The 21,800-nt window shown below is 36.8% G+C and overlaps 1 protein-coding gene and 1 non-coding gene across 2 annotated transcripts in view; one reads left to right on the forward strand and one right to left on the reverse strand.

Annotated features, from left to right (window-relative positions):
* Positions 1-21,800, forward strand: part of UBXN4 (UBX domain protein 4) — a 37,773-nt gene that overhangs the window by 9,826 nt on the left and 6,147 nt on the right. Inside the window, exons 3-10 of the mRNA XM_012740086.3 lie at positions 2,442-2,470; positions 2,996-3,114; positions 4,113-4,293; positions 9,043-9,136; positions 15,491-15,545; positions 16,426-16,590; positions 17,676-17,803; positions 21,238-21,340. Of these exons, the coding sequence (XP_012595540.1) occupies positions 2,442-2,470; positions 2,996-3,114; positions 4,113-4,293; positions 9,043-9,136; positions 15,491-15,545; positions 16,426-16,590; positions 17,676-17,803; positions 21,238-21,340 (874 nt within the window). The remainder of the gene's footprint in view (positions 1-2,441; positions 2,471-2,995; positions 3,115-4,112; positions 4,294-9,042; positions 9,137-15,490; positions 15,546-16,425; positions 16,591-17,675; positions 17,804-21,237; positions 21,341-21,800) is intronic.
* Positions 16,208-16,310, reverse strand: LOC142872465 (small nucleolar RNA U13). The gene has a single exon (XR_012920722.1). It is a non-coding gene; the product is annotated as a small nucleolar RNA U13 (small nucleolar RNA).

Here is a 21,800-nt window from a genome sequence, read left to right on the forward strand (position 1 = left end):
TTCCATCTCTCTCTCTCTCTCTCTCTCTCTCTCTCTCTCTCTCTCTCTCTCTCTCTCTCTCTCTCTCTCTCTCTCTCCTCCCAGTTTATTTTTTGGTTAGAGATCATTTCTTTTGAATTTGTAATTTATTTTTTAAAGAAACCAGGTCATTTGTTCTACATACTTGTTCTGTAGTTTCCTAGAGTCTGGATTTTATTGATTGCAGCCTGTTAATATCATTTAGTTTGTTCCTCTGTCCTCTATTTACTGTAAATTGATTGATTCGGATTTGACTTTTTTCCCTCCCCTCAGGACTATTTTTTAAACGGTGTTATGTCTTCCATCAGAAGGCATGTAATACTGTGTTGTCTCTTTTTATGATGTTAGCAGCCTTGGAGATCAGTGCTTAAAAACGTTAATTCGTTAGCAATGGCGTATTGGTATTCCTTTTTGATATAGATAATATCAGAATAAATAATGTGTTTGAAAATCACTGTCAATATTAAAATGTTCAGAAATTTACCTATAGGTTCATAAACTTTATTTAAAAATTTTCCATATTAACAAAAATGTCATAAAGCAAATCATAGTGTAGCCTGCCTCACAACAATAGTTACTAAACTAAATATTTATTGAGCTGTAGTAGTTTTTAAAAAACAGAATATGTCAATTTAAATATGTCCATTATCTTCCAGAAGCACCTTTTAGAGTTGGCAGTGACAGGAAGAATATAGGGGTTTGCTGAGAATGTGGAAGACATGCAGGTTTCAGAACTCTTGAGATTATTTATAGACTGATTTATCTAACATTTTTATTTTTTTTTATTTTATTTTTTTATTTTTTTTATTTTATTTTATTTTTTTGAGACAGAGTCTCACTTTGTTGTCCAGGCTAGAGTGAGTGCCGTGGCGTCAGCCTAGCTCACAGCAACCTCAAACTCCTGGGCTCAAGTGATCCTTCTGCCTCAGCCTCCCGAGTAGCTGGGACTACAGGCATGCGCCACTATGCCTGGCTAATTTTTTTTATATATATATCAGTTGGCCAATTAATTTCTTTCTGTTTATAGTAGAGATGGGGTCTCGCTCTTGCTCAGGCTGGTTTTGAACTCCTGACCTTGAGCAATCCGCCCGCCTCGGCCTCCCAAGAGCTAGGATTACAGGCGTGAGCCACAGCGCCCGGCCTATCTAACATTTTTAAAAACAGAAATTTCTATTAGCAGATGCAGGGATACCTGTGTATAGTGATGGTTGATGTTTGTTTCATTATAGACTGCATGCTAATAGAATCAAATGTACCTTTAAATTATGGAAAGTACATTTTATTTATTTATAATAATTAAGTTACCCAATGTTCTGGGAAAATTTTAGTGTATTTGTATTTTTAAAGAGATAGCATGCACTGAAAATAGATTGGTAGGAATTGCATCAAAAGTTTACAGTGGTTATTTCTGGGATGGTAGGATTTTTAGTATTTTTTTCTTTATACTGTCCTATATTTTCAAATGTTTTCATGATAATCATGCTTTATATTTAGGAAAAAAATTTAAACAAATTCTGTGTATTGGTTTGATTCTTGGAATTAATTCATTTACATTGATCAATATCTCTTACTGGTGTTATAAAGTCTCTCCTCCATCCCTGACCACCCTGTCTCTGGAGACAACCAAATCCAGATAATATTACATTTGTTTTCCTCCCATTTTGTACAAAACATTTTGTCACATTTTTCTGTGCCTTTTTCCTTATTATGATCGTGTAATATTTCGGTTTTTATTGGTGGATATTTAGATTGTTTTGAATCGTTTTGTTGTTTTGAGACAGAGTTTTGCTCTGTTGCATGGATTAGAGTACAGTGGCATCATCAGAACTCACTGTAATCTCAAACTCCTGGACTTAAGTGATCCTCCTGTCTCAACCTCCAAAGTAGCTGGGGCTACCGGTCCCAGCTAATTTTTCTATTTTTTGTAGAGATAGGATCTCGCTGTGTTGACCAGGCTGGTCTCAAACTTTTAGGCTCAAACGATCCTCCTGCCTCATCCTCCCAAAGTGCTAGGATTATAGGTTTGAGCCACTGCACCTGACCATTTTTGAATTTTTTGTTATTACTGAGTATTATCACATGTGTAAGTCAGTCAGTTATAGATATTATATCTTTTTGTTCCAGGTTAAGATATTGTATTACGTATACTTGCTGCTGAGGAAGTAACATGGCAGATACTAATTCCATTTTTAAATTCCAGCTTGTGGGTTGTAAGAGCAAATGGTTATTTAATCTGAAAATTATCAAACAAACCAAAAAAAGTCTTGTGAAATAAGAACTACACTTTTCTCCCCCCAGCTGATTGTTGTGAAAGAAATGATCATTTCAGGAAAATACTTGTGATTGGTGTGGTAAATTTTATAAAAACAGTTCAGTATTTGTTGGACTCATCTAGTGATTTTCTTTTTGATTTTGTTTTACAGTGAAGCCTGCTTACAATTTTCACAAATCTGTATCCTTTCAATGAAAAATTGCTTTTTGTATATGTATTTGCTTGAATATTTACCTTTCTTTTGGTTAATTCATGAAATTTAGATATTATTCATTTTTATTTAGGAAATCTTGCATTCTTGTTTATGGAAACTTATTAGTAAGAGTCCTTTGAGATGATACATTGTAGCTGGTGGGAGAATAGGGAGTTTTTAAAATGTGGGTATCTGAAAAGCCATATGGAGCAGTTTGGTTGGAATATTAGTAGCTGGCAAGAGTCAGCTGGTAGCAAGATGGATGTAAGAAAAAGCTAGGATAGAGGAGAATGTAGTAGATGATCTTCACTCACGTATACTATACAGATAAATCATAAATCATTTTACTAATCACATGTACTATAAGTATAATAATAATGGTAGTTGAAATTATTTTACAAACGTGTTAGCAGGTTATATTGTGAAACTCACAAAGATAATTTGTTATCAATAGTTTCATAAAATTATCCTTTTGTTTAACATTAATTGTTAGACTTAATTAAACTGTACAGATCCTGTAGTGTGTGTTCCATCCAGTTTCTTTATTGGAGACAGTGGAATTCCTTTGGAAGTAATAGCAGGGAGTGTTTCTGCAGATGAACTTGTTACGAGAATTCACAAAGTCCGACAGGTAAGAAGGAACAAAATATTCTTTCCATAAGTAGGGGGAAAATGATATGCCAGGAATTTGACATTGGAATATTCTTAGAGCTCCTCTGTATATTCAGGATGCTGCTATGCCATTAAACTTAAATGGTGGTAAACACTGTCTTCCTGGACTGATTTCAAAAATAGCATTATGAAGTTACAGGTTTCTATACCTAATACTTGAGTGACTTCTTGTTCACTTTTCTCTTTTATCCCCTACCCCTGCATATAATGAACATCACCATAACTTTGTTGAAAGAAAGAATTGCTGTCACAAGCAATATTTATTGCGTGACATATTTTGAGGACTCAATCTTTCATTTCTGTCCACTTTGGGCAAATGGTTAATAGCAGCTTACAACTTTTTTCTTTGAATTCTAATTTGAAGGGAAGTCAATACTTTGCTTTAACAAATCTTTTTATGCTCTTGCCAGCTTGCAATTAAATTCCATAATGACATTATGTCATATTTAGGATTATATGATTTATTTATTCATTTATTTATTTATTTATTTGGAGACAGAGTCTCACTTTGTTGCCCAGGCTGGAGTGAGTGCTGTGGCGTCAACCTAGCTCACAGCAACCTCAAACTCCTGGGCTCAAGCAATCTTTCTGCCTCAGCCTCCCGAGTAGCTGGGACTACAGGCATGCGCCACCATGCCCAGCTAATTTTTTCTCTATATATTAGTTGGCCAATTAATTTCTTTCTATTTATAGTAGAGATGGGGTCTCACTCTTGCTCAGGTTTCGAACTCCTGAACTCAAACGATCTGCCTGCCTCGGCCTCCCAGAGAGCTAGGATTACAGGCGTGAATCACTGTGTCCGGCCAGGATTATATGTTTTAGATTTATCTATTTATGAGAATTTAGTACTACTATTTTAATAAGTATCAATTGATTTAATTCATATTTTGGTCTCTACTGCTGTGGTAAATTTAGATTTTTATCTGTTAGTTAAATTCCAGTTTGTTTTCTCCCTAGATGCACTCACAGAAAGGTGAAACATCAGTGGCAAATGGCAGCCAGTCAGAAAGTTCAGTGTCTACTCCATCTGCCTCATTTGAAACGAACAACACTTCTGAAAACTCTCCTCAGTCCAGAAATGTAGAGCTTTGTGAGACATCACCCACTTCTCCTGAAACAAAGTCAGATACTGCAACAGGTAACTTTTAATGTACCTTTTTGGGCACAATAGATGGACTCCTTCACTTGATTTTAAAGGCCATAGATTAATTTTTTTTTTTTTTTTTTTTTTTTTGAGACAGAGTCTCGCTTTGTTGCCCAGGCTAGAGTGAGTGCTGTGGCGTCAGCCTAGCTCACAGCAACCTCAAACTCCTGGGCTTAAGCAATCCTACTGCCTCAGCCTCCCGAGTAGCTGGGACTACAGGGACGCGCCACCATGCCCGGCTAATTTTATATATATATATATATATATATATTAGTTGGCCAATTAATTTCTTTCTATTTTTATAGTAGAGACAGGGTGTCGCTCAGGCTGGTTTTGAACTCCTGACCTTGAGCAATCCGCCCGCCTCGGCCTCCCAGAGTGCTAGGATTACAAGCGTGAGCCACCACGCCCGGCCCATATAGATTAATATTTTAAAAAATAAACATATTGTATGTTTTTTTCTTTACATTCATTTAACTTAAAATTTATGTTAAAATTTAAGAGTTGTCTTAAATACAAGTAATTCTGTATCATTTAGTGGCAGAAGAGGAAGAAATCAGTGAATGTCCCCTTCACTCCCAAATAGTCAACCATCCAGAACAGTTGATTTGCAATTTTTGTTATTATGCTGTGGGTTCAAGGAATGTTATGACACTTAGCAGTTTTATAAATCTCTTACCATTCTAGAGGATTTTGAAAGGTTCAAATGAACTAATATATTTGGAATTGTTTTTATAACATCTAAAATGCTGTATACATTTAAGAGAATAGTATCCTTTTTTTAAATTAGATAATTATGAAATAAAGCTTGCAGAAATGAGAGGTGTGACTGAAAAGGGGTTGACAGAAAAGGCAAAAGAGAAATTTCATACTATATATTTGGGATTGTGGTCAGAGTTGTTTGGTGTAATATAATTTTGTATTAGGCAACAAAGGGGTAGATAAGAATTTAGAATGTTAATATCCTAAAAGGTGATCCTACTGCAGCATCCCAAACAGATAATCATGAAGTCTGTATTTGAATACATTCAATGATAGGAAGCTCATTACCTTGGTAGGAAACCTATTTTGTTGTTGAATAACTCTGGTTTTTAGAAAGATTCTTCCTTATATTGAACTGAAATTTGATGCTCTATATCTTCCTATTAACTTTAATGCTTGCTTTATGGAGTTACACATGACAAGTTTTGAATATTTGAAGAATAGCTGTCATTCTTATTTTGAGGTTTTGTATCTACAGATCATTCAAATTCTGGATGCATACAGAACTGGAGGTCTCTATTATGGATATAGTTCATTTATATCTACAACAGAATAATTATCTTTTATATTTATCTGAATATTTATGGTTTCCAAAATTATTCATTCCTTTTTGAAGATGTTTGTTTTCCCCTGGTGTAATTTCCCTTTAGCCTGAAAATTTCTCCCTTTAGCATTTTCTTATTGTACAGGTCTGAAGTTTTGTTTTATCTGTTTTATATTCATTCTGGAAGGATTTTTGCTGGATATAAAATTTTGGGTTTACAGGGTTTTTTTTGTGTGTGGTTTTTGTTTTTTACAGCACTCTAAAGGTGTTGTTCCACTGTCTTCTGGTCTCTCTAGTTTTCTGATGAGAAGTCTCCATAAATTCGAATCATTTCCCCCTGTGTGCATGTGTTGTTTTCCTCTGGCTACATTCAAGATTTTCTCTTTCTTTGTTTTTCAGTAATTTGACTTTGATATGCCTAGATGTATTTTTCTTTGTATTTATCATGTTTGGGGTTTGCTGAGCTTCTTGAATCTGTAAATATGTAACTTAACCAGATTTGGGAAGTTTTGGTATATGTATCTTGCCAGAACTAATTACATGTGTATTAGGCTTCATAATATTGTCCCACAGATTCATTTTTTTCAGTCTTTTTTTCTTTCTTTGGATTGGATAATTCTGTTTATCTGCAAGTCTACTGACTTTTTAATCTTTTTATCATCTCCATTCTGCTGTTAAACCCATCAGTGAACCTTTTATTTTAGATGAAATCAGGTAATAACATTTTTTAGTTCTAGGATTTCTGTTTCTTCTTTTATTTTAACTTTTTATTTTTGGAATGGTTCAACTCACAATAAATTGCAGAAATTGTGCATAGTTCCTGAGTACTCTTCATCCATATTTTATTTTATTTTATTTTATTTTATTTATTTATTTTTTTAAATTATTACAGGTGACCAAGCTGAGAGACATCCATATTTTATTCTTTTAAAATTACCTTTTGGCTGGGTATGGTGGCTCATGCTTATAATCCTAGCACTCTGGGAGGCAGAAGTGGGCAGATTGTTTGAGCTTAGGAGTTTGAGACCAGCTTGAGCAAGAGTGAAACTCCATCTCTACTAAAAAAAACAGAAAGAAATTAGCTGGACAACTAAAAGTATATATATAAACAATTAGCTGGGCATGGTAGCACATGCCTGTTGGCCTAGCAACTCAGGGCCAGCTGAGGCAGGAGGATTGCTTGAGCCCACGTTTGAGGTTGCTAATGAGGTAGGCTGACACCATGGCACTCTAGCCTGGGCAATAGAGTGAAACTGTATCTCCAAAAAAAAGGCGTTGTATTTAGTGGTATGCTGGTAAATATTTAACAGAAGCTCTATGGAAGCTGAAGGCCCTGTCTGTAGTATTTGGCTAATTTCCAAGGTTTAAGTATTCCCACTATGGCTGATTTCAAGCTACCTAGGTAATGCCACTGAATGCAGAGTTAGGAAGAGATGTGTACCATCAGCTCTACTTAGTAATACTAATTATTTTTACTACTACTATAGTAACTAAAGCACTATGTGCCTGTCTAGGTAAAGTTCTAAGCATTTTACTTGTATTAACACATATTTCTCATAATAACTCTATGAGGTTACTATCCTCATTTTACAGATGAGGCACAGAGAGGTTAAGTGACTTACTGAAATGATAGAACAAGACTTGGACGTAGACTTTGTGGCTCCGTAGTCCTTGTTCCTCCAGAGATCATAATTGTAAAGGAGAATCAGGTTGGTGGCAAGTGGCAAGAAAGGAAATGATAGAGGTTCTAAAAGGAAGTACTGGGCCATAACTGTCCTCTAGAACAGGCCAGGACAAAATTCTATGGTTCAGGAAATCCTTAAAAGAATGCTAGTATAGATACAAAGAGACTCTGTAAGGAATCACTTTGGTCAGCCGAAGCAGCAGATCCCTTGGACCATTGTAAGTCTAGAACCATATCCAGGATTAAACCAGGACTCTAGAGCTCATTGTTTAATATTATAGCCACAGCCACAGCCACATGTGGCTACTTTAATTTTTTTTTTTTTTTTTTTTTTCTGAGACAGTCTTACTTTGTTGCCCAGGCTAGAGTGAGTGCTGTGGCATCAGCCTAGCTCACAGCAACCTCCATCTCCTGGGCTCAAGCAATCCTACTGCCTCAGCCTCCTGAGTAGCTGGGACTACAGGCATGTGCCACCATGCTTGTCTAATTTTTTGTATTTTTAGTTGGTCAAATACTTTTTTCTATTTTTAGTAGAGACGGCGTCTCACTCTTGCTCAGGCTGATTTTGAACTCCTGACCTTGAGTGATCCGCCCGTCTTGGCCTCCCAGAGTGCTAGGATTATAGGCGTGAGCCACCATGCCCCGCCTGGCTACTTTAATTAAAATTAATTACAATTAAAAATTTAGTCCCTTGGGCCTTTAATAGTGGCTCAAGCCTGTAATCCTAGCACTCTGGGAGGCTGAGGCAGGAGGATTGCTTGAGGTCAGGAGTTCAAGACCAGCCTGAGCAAGAGTCAGATGCAATCTCTACTGAAAATAGAAAAATTAGCTGGGTGTGGTGGCACATGCCTGTAGTCCCCAGCTACTTGGGAGGCATCCTCAGCAGGAAGATTGCTTGAGCCCAAGAGTTTGAGGTTGCAGTGAGCTATGATGACGCCACTGCACTCTACCCAGGGCGACAGAGTTAGACTCTGTCTCAAAAAAAGAAAAAAAAGGAAATTGAATCCCCCTTCTCACTTCCCCTCCCTTTTTTTTTAAAAAAAAAAATTTAGTCCCTCACTGGCCGGGCACTGTGGCACATGCCTGTAACCCCAGGCCTTTGGGAGGCTGAGGCAGGAGTATCACTTAAGCCAGGAGTTTGAAACCAGCCTGGGCAACATAGTAAGACCCTGTCTATAACAATAAAAAAGTTAGCCAGGCATAGCACATGCCTATGGTCCCAGCCACTCAGGAGGCTGAGGCAGGAGGATTGCTTGGGCTCATGAGTTAGAAGTTGCAGTGAGCTATGATCACACCACTACACTCCAGCCTGGGCGACAGAGCAAGACCCTTTCTCAAAAAAAATGTAGTCTCTCACTCAAAGTAACCTCATTTTAAGTGTTCAGTAGCCACATGTGGCTAGTAGCTACTGTGTTGGATAGCATACATATGGGACAGTGCTACTCTAGAGTAAAGGCTACTCATAGCCAGGCATGCCTCCTGCCGAATTGGTATTTCATGTTTTACCTCTGACCTTTACCTTGGTGTGATATTCAACTGAGTAGCTACCTTATTTCTATTTGTATACTGTTTTATCCAGATCCAAACTTCAGGATTAGTAATAGCTCATTCCTTATCTGCTACTCCATTCTTAGGGGAAATATATATAATGTTTAAGAAACAAGATTATTAATAGATGTTACAATTTAGAATTTTTATACCTTTAAAAAATTACATTAAATACAGTATTCTTTCTTTTTATTTAATAACTAAGGAGGAGAAAGTTCAGGCCATGCCACTACCTCTCAGGAGCCTAGTGGATGTTCAAATCAGAGACCTGCGGAGGACCTCACTATCCGAGTGGAAAGGTTTGCTCTTACTTTTACAAATAACATTTTGTTTGAAAAGACAGTGGTTTTCAGTTATTTCATTAATTTGAATAAAAGGTAAAATTATACAAATGAAGTTTAAGAATTCTGGGTTGAAATTTTTGATCACCTGACCAACTTATTTATAGCCATAAAAATTATATTCTAGAGGTAAAGCTTTTCTGTATCTCTGAAGTCATCACTAAGCTTTAGGTCTGATCATTCTAAGAATTCCTCTTTTACTGGTATTTTGGTACATGTGTGTTTCCATCTGTCACTTCTGCTTTTATCTTTCTGTGCCATAAGAACATTAAGTTCCAGATGGCCAAGAACTTCAGCTCATTTTATGACTATGTACTGAGCTTGGCTTCTGCATAAGTGGGTGTCAACTAAATGTAATTTTTTATTAGTTGACCTAATAATCAGATACACATTTCTGACTTATAGTTTCTACTTCAGTGTTTATTTTTAATGATGCAGTAATTATCAAATCATGTTTTTTAATGCTGTGATTCTTAAAAGTTAATATGAGTTTGGCCAGGCGCGGTGGCTCACACCTGTAATCCTAGCTCTCTGGGAGGCCGAGGCGGGTGGATTGCTCAAGGTCAGGAGTTTGAAACTAGCCTGAACAAGAGCGAGACCCTGTCTCTATTATAAATAGAAAGAAATTAATTGGCCAACTAATATATATAGAAAAAATTAGCCGGGCATGGTGGCGCATGCCTGTAGTCCCAGCTACTCAGGAGGATTGCTTGAGCCCAGGAGTTTGAGGTTGCTGTGAGCTAGGCTGATGCCACGGCACTCACTCTAGCCTGGGCAACAAAGCGAGACTCTGTCTCAAAAAAAAAAAGGTTAATATGAGTTAATGGGTAAGCAGGAATATTTTCAATCCGGGCTTAAAATCATTTAGTGTTAGTTATATCAAAGTTAAAATTCGTTAGAGAGACTTAATTTTTCTTGTTCACATAGATGCTTTGGGGAAACAGGGTTCAAAATGATTGCCAATATTGGGTCTTTGGGTTCACTCATGACTCAGTAAAGTTCAGCTTTTCAGCAAAACCTAGGTTCTGATTGTTCTTTGTAGGAGTTAGGGCAGGGCCAGAACCTTGAAGTGAAAAGCAGGATAGATTCACAGTGGTAAAGAAATGATATAAGGCTGGAAGAACAACAGCAGGAAACCTAACTTCCCAGGGCTCATCCTCTTTTGATTTTTTCTGATTTGCTGACGCCATAACTCACTGCTGTGCACCATTATTTGCACTATGCTAGGGTGAAGGGAAAATTAAACATCTGGGGAAGGGTTTGGACACTTGGAAAAGGGGGGAAGAAGCATGTCAGGTAGCCCTGTATTGTGGGGTAGGGTCAGGTGGTATTTAGTTAGAGTGGAAAAGAGGAGTTTCTGTTATTATTATTGTTTCTTAATAGCCTCCATTCTCATGTAAGGGAATATTAACTAGTATCTGCCTTTGTGGTTCTGCAAATAGAATATATCATTTTTAATTAAAAATTTGTATTATATATGTATATACACTATTGTTTATGGTTGTATTTGGTATATTGAGACCAAAAAAAGACACTTTAGGACATATATCAAAATATTTATACTAATATCTATGAAAGAGGAATTATGGATTGGTTTTTTGGTTCCATTTTGAAGTTGTTAAATTTTCTTCATTGAATGTTATTTTATAATTAGCATGTCAGGACAATGTGGATCTACTGTTGTTTGAGATTCGTTAACTGAAAATAATGCTTGATATAGACATACATAATTTTTTTAAGCATATGCTATTAGAACTATTACATGAAATATATGTTGTCTGGGGCCTTTTAAAAAAGGATACTAATATTGAAATAGGATGAAATGTTGACACGCTCTTGATAATGAAATAGTTTTTATTGGGAAGTAACTTTTCACTGTTTAGACAACTTTTGAAAAATCCAGGTTATGTGGTAATTAAAATCTTATGCAGTGGCTCAGGCCTTTAATCTTAACACTTTGGGAGGCTGAGGCAGGAGGATTGCTTGAGGCCAGGAGTTGAAAACCAGACTGGGCAACAATAGTGAGACACCATCTCTACAAAACATTTTTAAAAATTATCCTGTCATGGTGGTGCATACCTGTAGTCCCAGCTACTTGGGAGGCTGCAGTAGGAGGATCACTTGAGCCCAGGAGTTTGAGGTGAGCTGTGATTGCACCACTGCACTCCACCATGGAATATGAATATTTTAGTGTATCTTCAGTTGCAATGCATTATTTTGTTTTTTATATCATGTTTAAAATGGGCAGAATTATCTGGGAAAGATCATAAATAGTACCATCAATTCCATTTTTTTTATTTTTTTTATTTTTATTTGTTTTTGAGACAGAGTCTCACTTTGTTGCCCAGGCTAGAGTGAGTGCCGTGGCGTCAGCCTGGCTCACAGCAACCTCATTCTCCGGGGCTCAGCGATCCTACTGCCTCAGCCTCCCGAGTAGCTGGGACTACAGGCATGCACCACCATGCCCGGCTAATTTTTTGTATATATATATATTTTTTTAGTCGGTCAATTAATTTATTTCTATTTTTGGTAGAGACGGGGTCTCGCTCAGGCTGGTTTCGAACTCCTGACCTTGAGCAATCCGCCCGCCTCGGCCTCCCAAAGTGCTAGGATTACAGGCGTGAGCCACCACGCCCGGCCTCCATTTTTTTTTAATTTGGAAAAGTTTCAAACCTCAAAGTTGAAATAATAGTATAATGACTACCTTTTTTTTTTTTCTTTTTCTTTTTTTCTTAATTCATTTGAAATTTGCAGGCATTATTTCACTTCACCCCTGAATATCTCATCTCCTAAAAATAAAGACATTGGTTGAGGCTCTGTGGGCTCTGAGCAGGGCTTCATTCATCCTAGGCCGGGATTGGGAGATTTGTATCCACAGATTCATGCCTGGCCTGCTCTTTTCTGGTGCCCAGACAGGCAAAAATGACCATTAAGAAATAGATACCCTAGGCCGGGCGCGGTGGCTCACGCCTATAATCCTAGCTCTCTGGGAGGCCGAGGCGGGCGGATTGCTCAAGGTCAGGAGTTCAAAACCAGCCTGAGCAAGAGCGAGACCCCGTCTCTACTATAAATAGAAAGAAATTAATTGGCCAACTGATATATATATAAAAAAAAAATTAGCCGGGCATGGTGGCGCATGCCTGTAGTCCCAGCTACTCGGGAGGCTGAGGCAGAAGGATCGCTCAAGCTCAGGAGTTTGAGGTTGCTGTGAGCTAGGCTGACGCCACGGCAACAAAGCAAGACTCTGTCTCAAAAAAAAAGAAATAGATACCCAGATGCAGAAGTGATGAAACGGTCGATTTGTTATTAAGTTAGATGCAATGTAGCTTTTCAACCAGATTAGAAGAAAATTGCATCTCTTTTTCTTAGAAGAAAATTATACAAATGTATGTAATTAAAGAATAAAGATATTTTCAGATATTAGCGCAATACTATTATCACACTCAAGAAATTTTAAATTGATACAGTAAGATTATTTAATATGTGGTCCATATTCAGATTTCCCCAGTTATCACAGTAATGTCCTTATAACTTTTTTCCTCTGATTCAGGATCCAATCAGTTGGATTTAGTTTAGTTTCTTTGAATCCAAAACATTTCTCTTATTTTTGTTTGCATTTTTCATGAGTTAGACATTTTTGAAGAGTCTAATTTCTATAATGTCCCTTGATCCAATCCCCTGTTCTGTCATTATTAGATTCAAGTTAAACTTTAATAAGAACATTACAGAGGTAATATTTTGTCCTTCCCATTACTCACATCAGGAGACAGGCAATATCAGATGTGTACATTGTTGGTGATGTTAAGTTTAATCATTTGGCTAGGATGGTTATCTGCAGGGTATCTCTATTATTATAAAGGTACTTTTTTCTCTTTCTAATTAAGTTATCAATGGAGTGATTCATTGAAACAGTGAATATCTTGTTCCTCAAAAACTTTCACCCAGTGGTTTTGGCATTCACTGATTTTTGCTGGAATTGGTTACTTCATTGGTAGTTAAAAATGATAATTTTTTTTCTAATTGTATTTCTTCTACGTTTATTAGCTAGTAGTTTTCTGTAGAGAAGTGCTTTGGTCCAACCCCTCTACTTTCCATCTATTCCTTGCCTCTCCCTTTTTTCCAGTAATTTCTTGTTGTATACCATAACTCAGGTGAACAAATAGAAAATTACCCAGTGCCCAACAAGCGTTCCTAATGCCCCTTCTTAATTACAGCATCTCTCCCTAAGATAATCACTATCCTCGATCTAGCACCATAGATTAGTTTTTTTTTTTTTTTTTTTTTTTTTTTTTTGAGACAGAGTCTCACTTTGTTGCCCGGGCTAGAGTGAGTGCCGTGGCGTCAGCCTAGCTCACAGCAACCTCAAACTCCTGGGCTCGAGTGATCCTTCTGCCTCAGCCTCCCGGGTAGCTGGGACTACAGGCATGCGCCACCATGCCCGGCTAATTTTTTTTTTTATATATATATCAGTTGGCCAATTAATTTCTTTCTATTTATAGTAGAGACGGGGTCTCGCTCAGGCTGGTTTTGAACTCCTGACCTTGAGCAATCCGCCCGCCTCGGCCTCCCAAGAGCTAGGATTACAGGCGTGAGCCACAGCGCCCGGCCATAGATTAGTTTTGTCTGTGTGTGAACTTTGTAATGGAGTTATACGGCATCTATTCTTTTTGTGCTTCATCTCCTTTGTTCAGCATTGTATTTGTGAGGCTTATCTGTGTTGTTGAATGTGACAACAGTTGGTGCATTCTCATTGCTGTATAGATTTCTCTTACTTGATTATGGATGCCATCATTTATTTATCCATTCTACTATTGATAGGTATTTGAATTGTTTTCAGTTTGGGGTTATTGTGAATAGGGCTGCTATGAAGAATATTGCACATGTCTTAGTGAACATATGTACACATTTCTTCACATATATGTGAGCATGTATACGAAGGAGTGGGAATTTCTGGGTTATAGATAATGACCAATTTTCCAAAATAGTTAGGCCAATTTATAACCCCATTCAGCAGTTAAGACATTTCATGGATCCTTTTTTTCTTTCTCTAATGTGTTATAATCCACTTCTCCTACTGTTCTTTTTGGTATACAAGTTGCCCCAAATTTGACTTGTGGAATTCCCTTCATGTGGTGTCTTCTGGCCTCTTGATATGCTCCCATCATTCTTTGAGCACTCCCTTGATTGCTGGCACAAGTTGTTTAGCTGAGTTTTTTTTTTTTTTTTTTTTTTTTGAGACAGGGTCTCACTCTGTTGCCCAGGCTAGAGTGCCGTGGCATCAGCCTGGCTCACAGCAACCTCAAACTCTTGGGCTCAAGCAGTCCTTCTGCCTCAGCCTCCCGAGTAGCTGGGACTATAAGCATGCACCACCATAGCCGGCTGATTTTTTTAATATATTTTTAGTTGGCCAATTAATTTATTTCTATTTTTAATAGAGACGGGGGTCTCACTCTTGCTCAGGCTGGTTTCGAACTCCTGACCTGGAGCGATCCACCCGCCTTGGCCTCCCAGAGTGCTAGGATTACAGCGTGAGCCACCACACCCCGACTGTAGCTGAGTGTTAATGAATGCCTACACCATGTAACCCAAATCTCTTTCAGAGGAAGTTTTGTTTTTAAAAATTGAGATATACCATGAAATTCCAATTGTGCAATTCAGTGAGTTTTGGTATATTCACAAGATTGTACAACTATTATATTACCACTGTCTAATTTCAGAATCATACTTTTTAAAAATTTAATTTAATTTTAATTTTTGAGATGGGATCTTGCTGTGTTGCCCAGGCTGGACTGGGCCTGAGGGATCCTCTTGCCTCACTTTTCTGTAGCTGGGACTATAGGCACACACCACCACACTTGGCCATTTGTTTGTAATTGATAAACTTCTTACAACTAAGAATCAACTTGGTATTACTAGTTTTTATAAATGCTGACCTTAAGTTTTTTGTTTTTTTACCAATTTTGTGTCATATTGCCATTTACTTATATATAAGGGGTAGAGTATTTATAAGTAATTTATATTTGAAATTTTATTTGTATATTTTATAATCAATATCAGACAAATCAGAGAAAAAAGGGTAAACAATAGTTAGTGGTAAATAAGGCACTCAGAGCTGGAGGTATGCCTCTGATGGACTCCTATTGACTCAGTAATTTCTGAAAGATTCAGAGGCCAGGCAGATAAATTGTTGCTGTGCCTTTAGAAGCTTTTCTTTGTGCTTTCTATATTTTCCCAATTGTTTTTGCTAAACAAATCTAAACATATTTTATATTAAAATGATGTATCTCAGCACATTTTTTTAATTAAACACAGACTAACAAAAAAACTTGAAGAAAGGAGAGAAGAGAAAAGGAAAGAGGAAGAACAGGTAAAGTTCATGCACTTAGCATTGTTTTACTGTTCTATTAAATGAGGGAATGTTTGATTATTCTATTCAATTTGGCAGACCTAGGATGGCTTCCTAGTTGTAGTTCAGTGTTGTAGCACAGTGAAGGGAATGGTCTGTTTTCTCTTATAGGATCATAGTGTATACTTTTGTGTGTTCTTTTTGTAATCGCTAGCAAATTAGTCCATGCTTTTTCCCTCTGTAGCGAGTCTTTTATACTAATAATAAAAGGACTTGAGCTAAAATTGTTTGCTTGAGGCAAAAGATCAAATTTTTAATTCCTTTTTGTGAAAAAGAAATGTGTGGACATTCTGCTGAATTTTTCCTGTCATGTTGCACATTCTAGTGCACCATTCATTTTTCTCACCAGATATTCCTAACTATGCCTCATCTCTTTGGGGTTCAAATGTAGGATGATTATCATTTCCTTCAAGCCAAATAAATGACTGCCACAATTGTCCCTGTAGGATAACATGTTTTCCCTCAAAATTGAAGACTTTTAATTCTGCTTGCTTTCAAATTACACTGACTACGTTATACTCTTAACAGACCACTGGCAATGATTTATAAACTGATGGACATTTGTCCATTCTTCCAAACCCTTGCATTTTATAAAGTTTATAATTTTTTTTTCTTTTTTTCCCCGCCAGACGGGTAGTGTGCCGATGTCGTAACAAGGTTTGAGGGAGACACATCTCATGCACGGTGTGAAAACGCAATCATCACACTTATGAACTACAAAAGCATCTGAAGTTTATAATTTTAATTGCACTCTACCACCACTTTCCCTACATTGAAAATAATAGCTAGGGCAGATTGTAAAATTATGTTTTTGGCTCATAAAACTTTTTCTTTAATTCAGAGAGAGATTAAGAAGGAAATTGAGAGGAGAAAAACTGGAAAAGAAATGTTGGATTATAAAAGAAAACAAGAAGAAGAATTAACAAAAAGAATGTTAGAGGAAAGAAACAGAGAAAAGGCAGAAGATAGGGCAGCCCGAGAGCGTATAAAACAGCAGATTGCACTGGTAAGTCTTATGTTTATTTTATTTATGTATTTATTTTAGAGACGGGGTCTTGTTCTATCATCTAGGCTGGAGTTCAGTGATGCAATTGAAGCTCACTGCAACCTCAAACTCCTGAGCTCACGTGATCCCCACACCTCAACCTCCCGAATAGCTGTGACTACAGGAGCTTTAGCTCCATACCTGGCAAACTTTTTTTTTTTTAGAGACAGGATCTTGCTGTGTTGCCCTGTCTGGTTTTGGACTCGTGGCCTCAAGCAGTATCTCAGCCTTCCAAAGTTCTCGGATTATAGGCATGACCCACTGTGTCTGGCCAAGTTTATTTTTTAATGGTTGATTCAGGGCATTTGTGAAATTATTTTTCTATGCACAATGGCTTTGGATTACCACCACACAGTGCACACAAAAATAGTAGGTAGATTTTAGTGACTCAGAAGAGTATTAGTCGTGAGCTTCCCTTTATTAGAAATTGTGTATTGACTTAAAATAGTGAAGATTAAAATTAAGAGTTTTTTACAAAGTTATTTTTTCCATATTTTGTTACATTATGAATTTTATCAGTAGTCAAAAGGCAGTTTTCAAAGACTTCCTAGGAAATAAGCCAGGAATTGATTACCTAGCAGTCTTCTTTAGTCATAAGCTCTTTTTTTTTTGCAATATTCAAAGGGTTTAGGCACATCATAAAGCTTGGTTTGCAACAATTGCTTTTAGAATTAAGCAGTTTTAATGCATGTGAAAACCACCCCTACCTTAATAATGTTTATTCATTGGTCATTCAACCAATATTTATTGAACACCTACTTTGTGCCATACCTTCTTTCAGGCTCTGAAGATACAACACTGAGCAAATTCATGTCCTTGTTTCTTTGACCATAATTCTGGTCTCTGACAGTTGATAAAACTAAAAATTATCAGATCCAGAATTATAAAGTTCACATATGGCTGTAAAGAATTTCATATATATTTGTATTTATTACTTATGTTTGGAAGTGTGTGAATAAATCATTCTGGCAGTGAAAAGTAATGAAATGCCTAATGATGTTTTACTGGCAATGAAAAGTAATGAAATACCTAATGATGTTTTAAAGGACCGTGCAGAGAGAGCTGCTCGTTTTGCTAAGACAAAGGAAGAAGTAGAGGCTGCCAAAGCTGCTGCCTTGCTGGCCAAACAGGCAGAAATGGAAGCTAAGAGGGAATCTTACACAAGAGAAAAAAGGTACTATATTTCATGCTGAAACATCTCTGTATACATAGGGGCTGAGGAGGGTCTTCGTGGGCTAGTTTTTAACACTTATGTGCTGTGGTTATAAGTAGTCAATTCCAGAGGGACATATTGACCACTTTGGCAGTTGCTGGTAGTATCTGTCATTGAATGTGAGTGTATACTATAAATGTACTAAATAAATAATAACTTTTAAAAGAAGGACCAAGAAATCTATTTTCTAAAGACAGAATGCTCATATATCAAAATGATTACAGTGAATTATCTCATGTGTGTTAGGATTCTTTAGTTGTCAGAATCCCAAATCAGATAGGATGAAGCAAAAGAGGGAATATATTGGTTCTGCAATTCAGAAATCCAAGGGTGGATTTGATTAGGCATAGCTAGATCCTGGGATCTAAAGGATATCTTAAAATTTTTGTCTCTCTCTTTTTAATCTTAGTTTCTTCTGTTTAGCTTCATTCTCAGAGAAACTCTCCAAATGACGTTAGGAGAGCCCAGCCCCTGGCACTCTCAAGATCTTGAGTTTATGATCTCAGAGAGAAAAGAGTAATCCTTTTTCCCAATGCCTGTATCAGTCACTTAGGAGAATACTGATTGGCCTTGCCTGGGTCCTATGGCCACCTCCGGACCAATCACAGTGACCACTTGCATGGGCTCTATGGTGGGAGTGGGTGACATGCCCACCCTGCGGGGAAGGAGGTGAGGGAAATGTTATTGATTATCCTACCAGAATGAATGACATGTAGCAGGGGTAAGGCAGTTCCCAAAACAAAAATATGTTGAGAAGATAAAAAAAGTACATCTTGCTAATTGGATTATGGTTAATATTTATTTTCTTCTCTGTGCTTTTCTTTATTTTCATATTGGACAATTAACAAGTATTAATAGTAGTTTTGTAATCAGAAAAAATTTTGAAAACAGTTTTCCAAAAATAATGAAATACAAGGTTGCAATGAGCTGTAATCAGTCCACTGCACTCCAGCCTGGGTGAAAAAGTGAGCCCCATCTCAAAAAATAAATAAATGAATGAAAAGGAAATAATTTAACAAAAGCATAATACTTGTACACTAAAAACTACAAGATGTTGAAAGAATTAAGATCCAAATACGTGAAAAGATACCCTACATTCATAGATCAGAAAACTTAATATTTTTAAGATGGCAATACTCAAACTGATATATAGATTCAGCATAACCCCTCTCAGAATTCCAGCTGGCTTTATTTTGTGGAAATTTTAATCCTAAAATTCATATGGCAATGCAAGAGACCCCGAATAGTGAAATAATCTGGAAAACAAAGATGGAAGACTCATACTTCCTTTTTTTCAAACTTACTGGAAAGCTACACTTACCAATACCGTGTTTTACTAGCATAAGGATGGACATATGGGTTAATATAATAGAATTGAGTCTTCAGAAATAAACCTTTGCATTTATGATCAATATATTTTAAAAAGGATACTGAGACCATTCAGTGAGAAAGAATAGTCTTTCAACAGATGGTGCTTGGACAACTGGATACCCACATGGCAAATAATCCATTTTGACCCTTACCTCACACCATGTAAAAAAATTCACACCGAATGGATCATCTACCTAAAAGTAAAATCATGTGGAGTATAATTTTTAAGGGAAAAAAAGGCATAAATCCTTGTGATCTAGGAGTAGACTGGGTTCATAGACATGACTGGAAAAGCACAAGCAACAAAAGGGAAAAATAAATATTAGGTTATTAAGTAAGAAATGTCCAATTTCCTCAAGTACTAAGTTTGACAGTTGGTATCTCTGACATTTCAATTTGGCACTTGTTATAGTGAAGATATTAATACCTCCTCATTCTTTCAAATGCACAGTTTGGCTTGTGATTATCTTTCAAAGTTTTTTGTAGAGCAATTTTTGTGAAACCATGGATAAGTCAAAAGTTTGTGTTATTTTTGAATATAAGTTCTGCTGTGGAACCAATGATGCACAGACAGCTCAAAATATTAATGAAGTATTTGGAAAGGATGTGGCTAATGAACACAGTATATCGATGGTTTGAGTAGTTACATTCTGATGATTTTAATCTTGAAAATGAGCCATGTGGCTGACCTGAGACCAAGGCAGATAACAATGAGGTAAAAGCTGTAGTGGAAGCGCATCCATCTCAATCTACGCATGAATTAGCAAGGTTTGACATCGAAATTGCAGCAATATTGGGCCATTTGAAACAAATTGGCAAGGTAAAGAAGCTGGATAGATGGGTTCTGCATGAATTAAATGAGCATCAGAGAGAGATTGTTTGAAAGCTTGCCCTTTTTTGCTGTCACAACATAAAGGCAAACCATTTCTACACCATATCGTTACGTGTGATGACAATGGATTCTTTTTGATAATTGCAAGCGTTTGGCACAATGGTTGGATAAAGATGAAGTGCCATAACACAGTCCAAAACCAAATATTCGTCAAAAAAAGCTAATGGTGTCTGTTTGGTATTACACTACAGCTACATGCTTCATGAAACCACTACAGCTTCATGAAACCTGGTCAATTGAATACAGCAGATGTCTACTGCAACCAGTTGAATGAAATGATCAGGATGTTTGCAATGAAGCAGCTGAGATCCATCAATAGAGACAGGCCAATTCTCTTTCACGATAATGCTCAATCACGCCACATAAACAATGCTGCTCAAACCACAGAGGCTGGACTTAGAAACTCTGTCATCCATCATATTCACTCCTTGCACAGGAGTTCTACTCTTAAGTATATATCAGAGAGAACTGAAAACATGTCCACACAAAAACCTGTATGATTATTCATAATATTTATAACAGTCAAAATGTAACAATCCAAATGTCTACCAACTAAAGAATGCATAAAGAAAATTTCTTTCCCATACAGTGGAATATTATTCAATAAAAAGGAAGGAAGAACTGATACATGCATCAACATGGTTGAACCTTGAAAATATAATGTTCCATGAAAGAAGCTAGTTACGAAATGTTACATAGTATATGATTCCATTATATGAAATGCCCAAAATAGGCAAATTCATGGAGATAGTAGACCTAGTAGTTGCCAGGTTCTGGGGGAGAAGGAATAGGGAATGACTGCTAGTGGATTTGGAGTTCCTTTTTAGGGTGATGAAAATGTCCTGGAATTAAATAGTGGTGATACTTGCATAACTGTGAATATATAAAAGAAAACCACTGAATTGTATACTTTAAAAGGGTTAGTTTTATGTGAATATCTCAAAGCTATTGTTAAAAAATAATAAAAGATAAAAACCTGGATCCAGTGGGGGGGAAAAAAAATAATAAAAGATCTGCTATTGTGGAAAAAATCTATTGCCATTGCACATTCCACTTCCATTTTCTCTAACTTTTTATTTCATTGTTTGAGGATAGAAGTAAAGATGCAGACTTTAATTTTCTTTTTTCATAGCACTATTGCAAGAATTCAATTCCGTCTTCCTGATGGTTCTTCCTTTACAAATCAATTCTCTTCTGATGCTCCTCTAGAAGAAGCAAGGCAATTTGCTGCACAGGTAAATTTATGTCTTGTGTTGTAGTAGAGATAGATGTATAGGTATTAAATTGTAAGGAATGGAAAGTTTCAAAGCAGAACTGAAGACTGAGTGAATTATGACTTATCTCTAGGACAGAGACACAAGACACCTCTGAGACATTGTGGGACTTCTGTTGTGTATTAGTGTATGTGGGGACAGCATATCTGCTTGTTGTGCAGAAGTAGGAATTTGCTGATACTGTATAGTAGGCTCTGGAAACCTTTCTCACTGGTTAGTATACTCAGCTAGAGGAGTAAAAAACAAGTGGTTTCCCAAAGGTCTAATCTGAGGGAGGTGTCCTACTCACTGGAAATGGAAGTGTTTTTTCTTGGTCCTCTCCATTTTCTGCAGGTTGCTTAAGGGCTGGCCATTTTCCTACCATCTACCTGTTGACCAAACTAACAGAGGAGTAATCTTTATTTGACAAGTATCTTCTTCA

The sequence above is a fragment of the Microcebus murinus genome, chromosome 8 (genome assembly GCF_040939455.1).
Source record: "Microcebus murinus isolate Inina chromosome 8, M.murinus_Inina_mat1.0, whole genome shotgun sequence".
In the NCBI taxonomy this organism is placed as follows: domain Eukaryota; kingdom Metazoa; phylum Chordata; class Mammalia; order Primates; family Cheirogaleidae; genus Microcebus; species Microcebus murinus.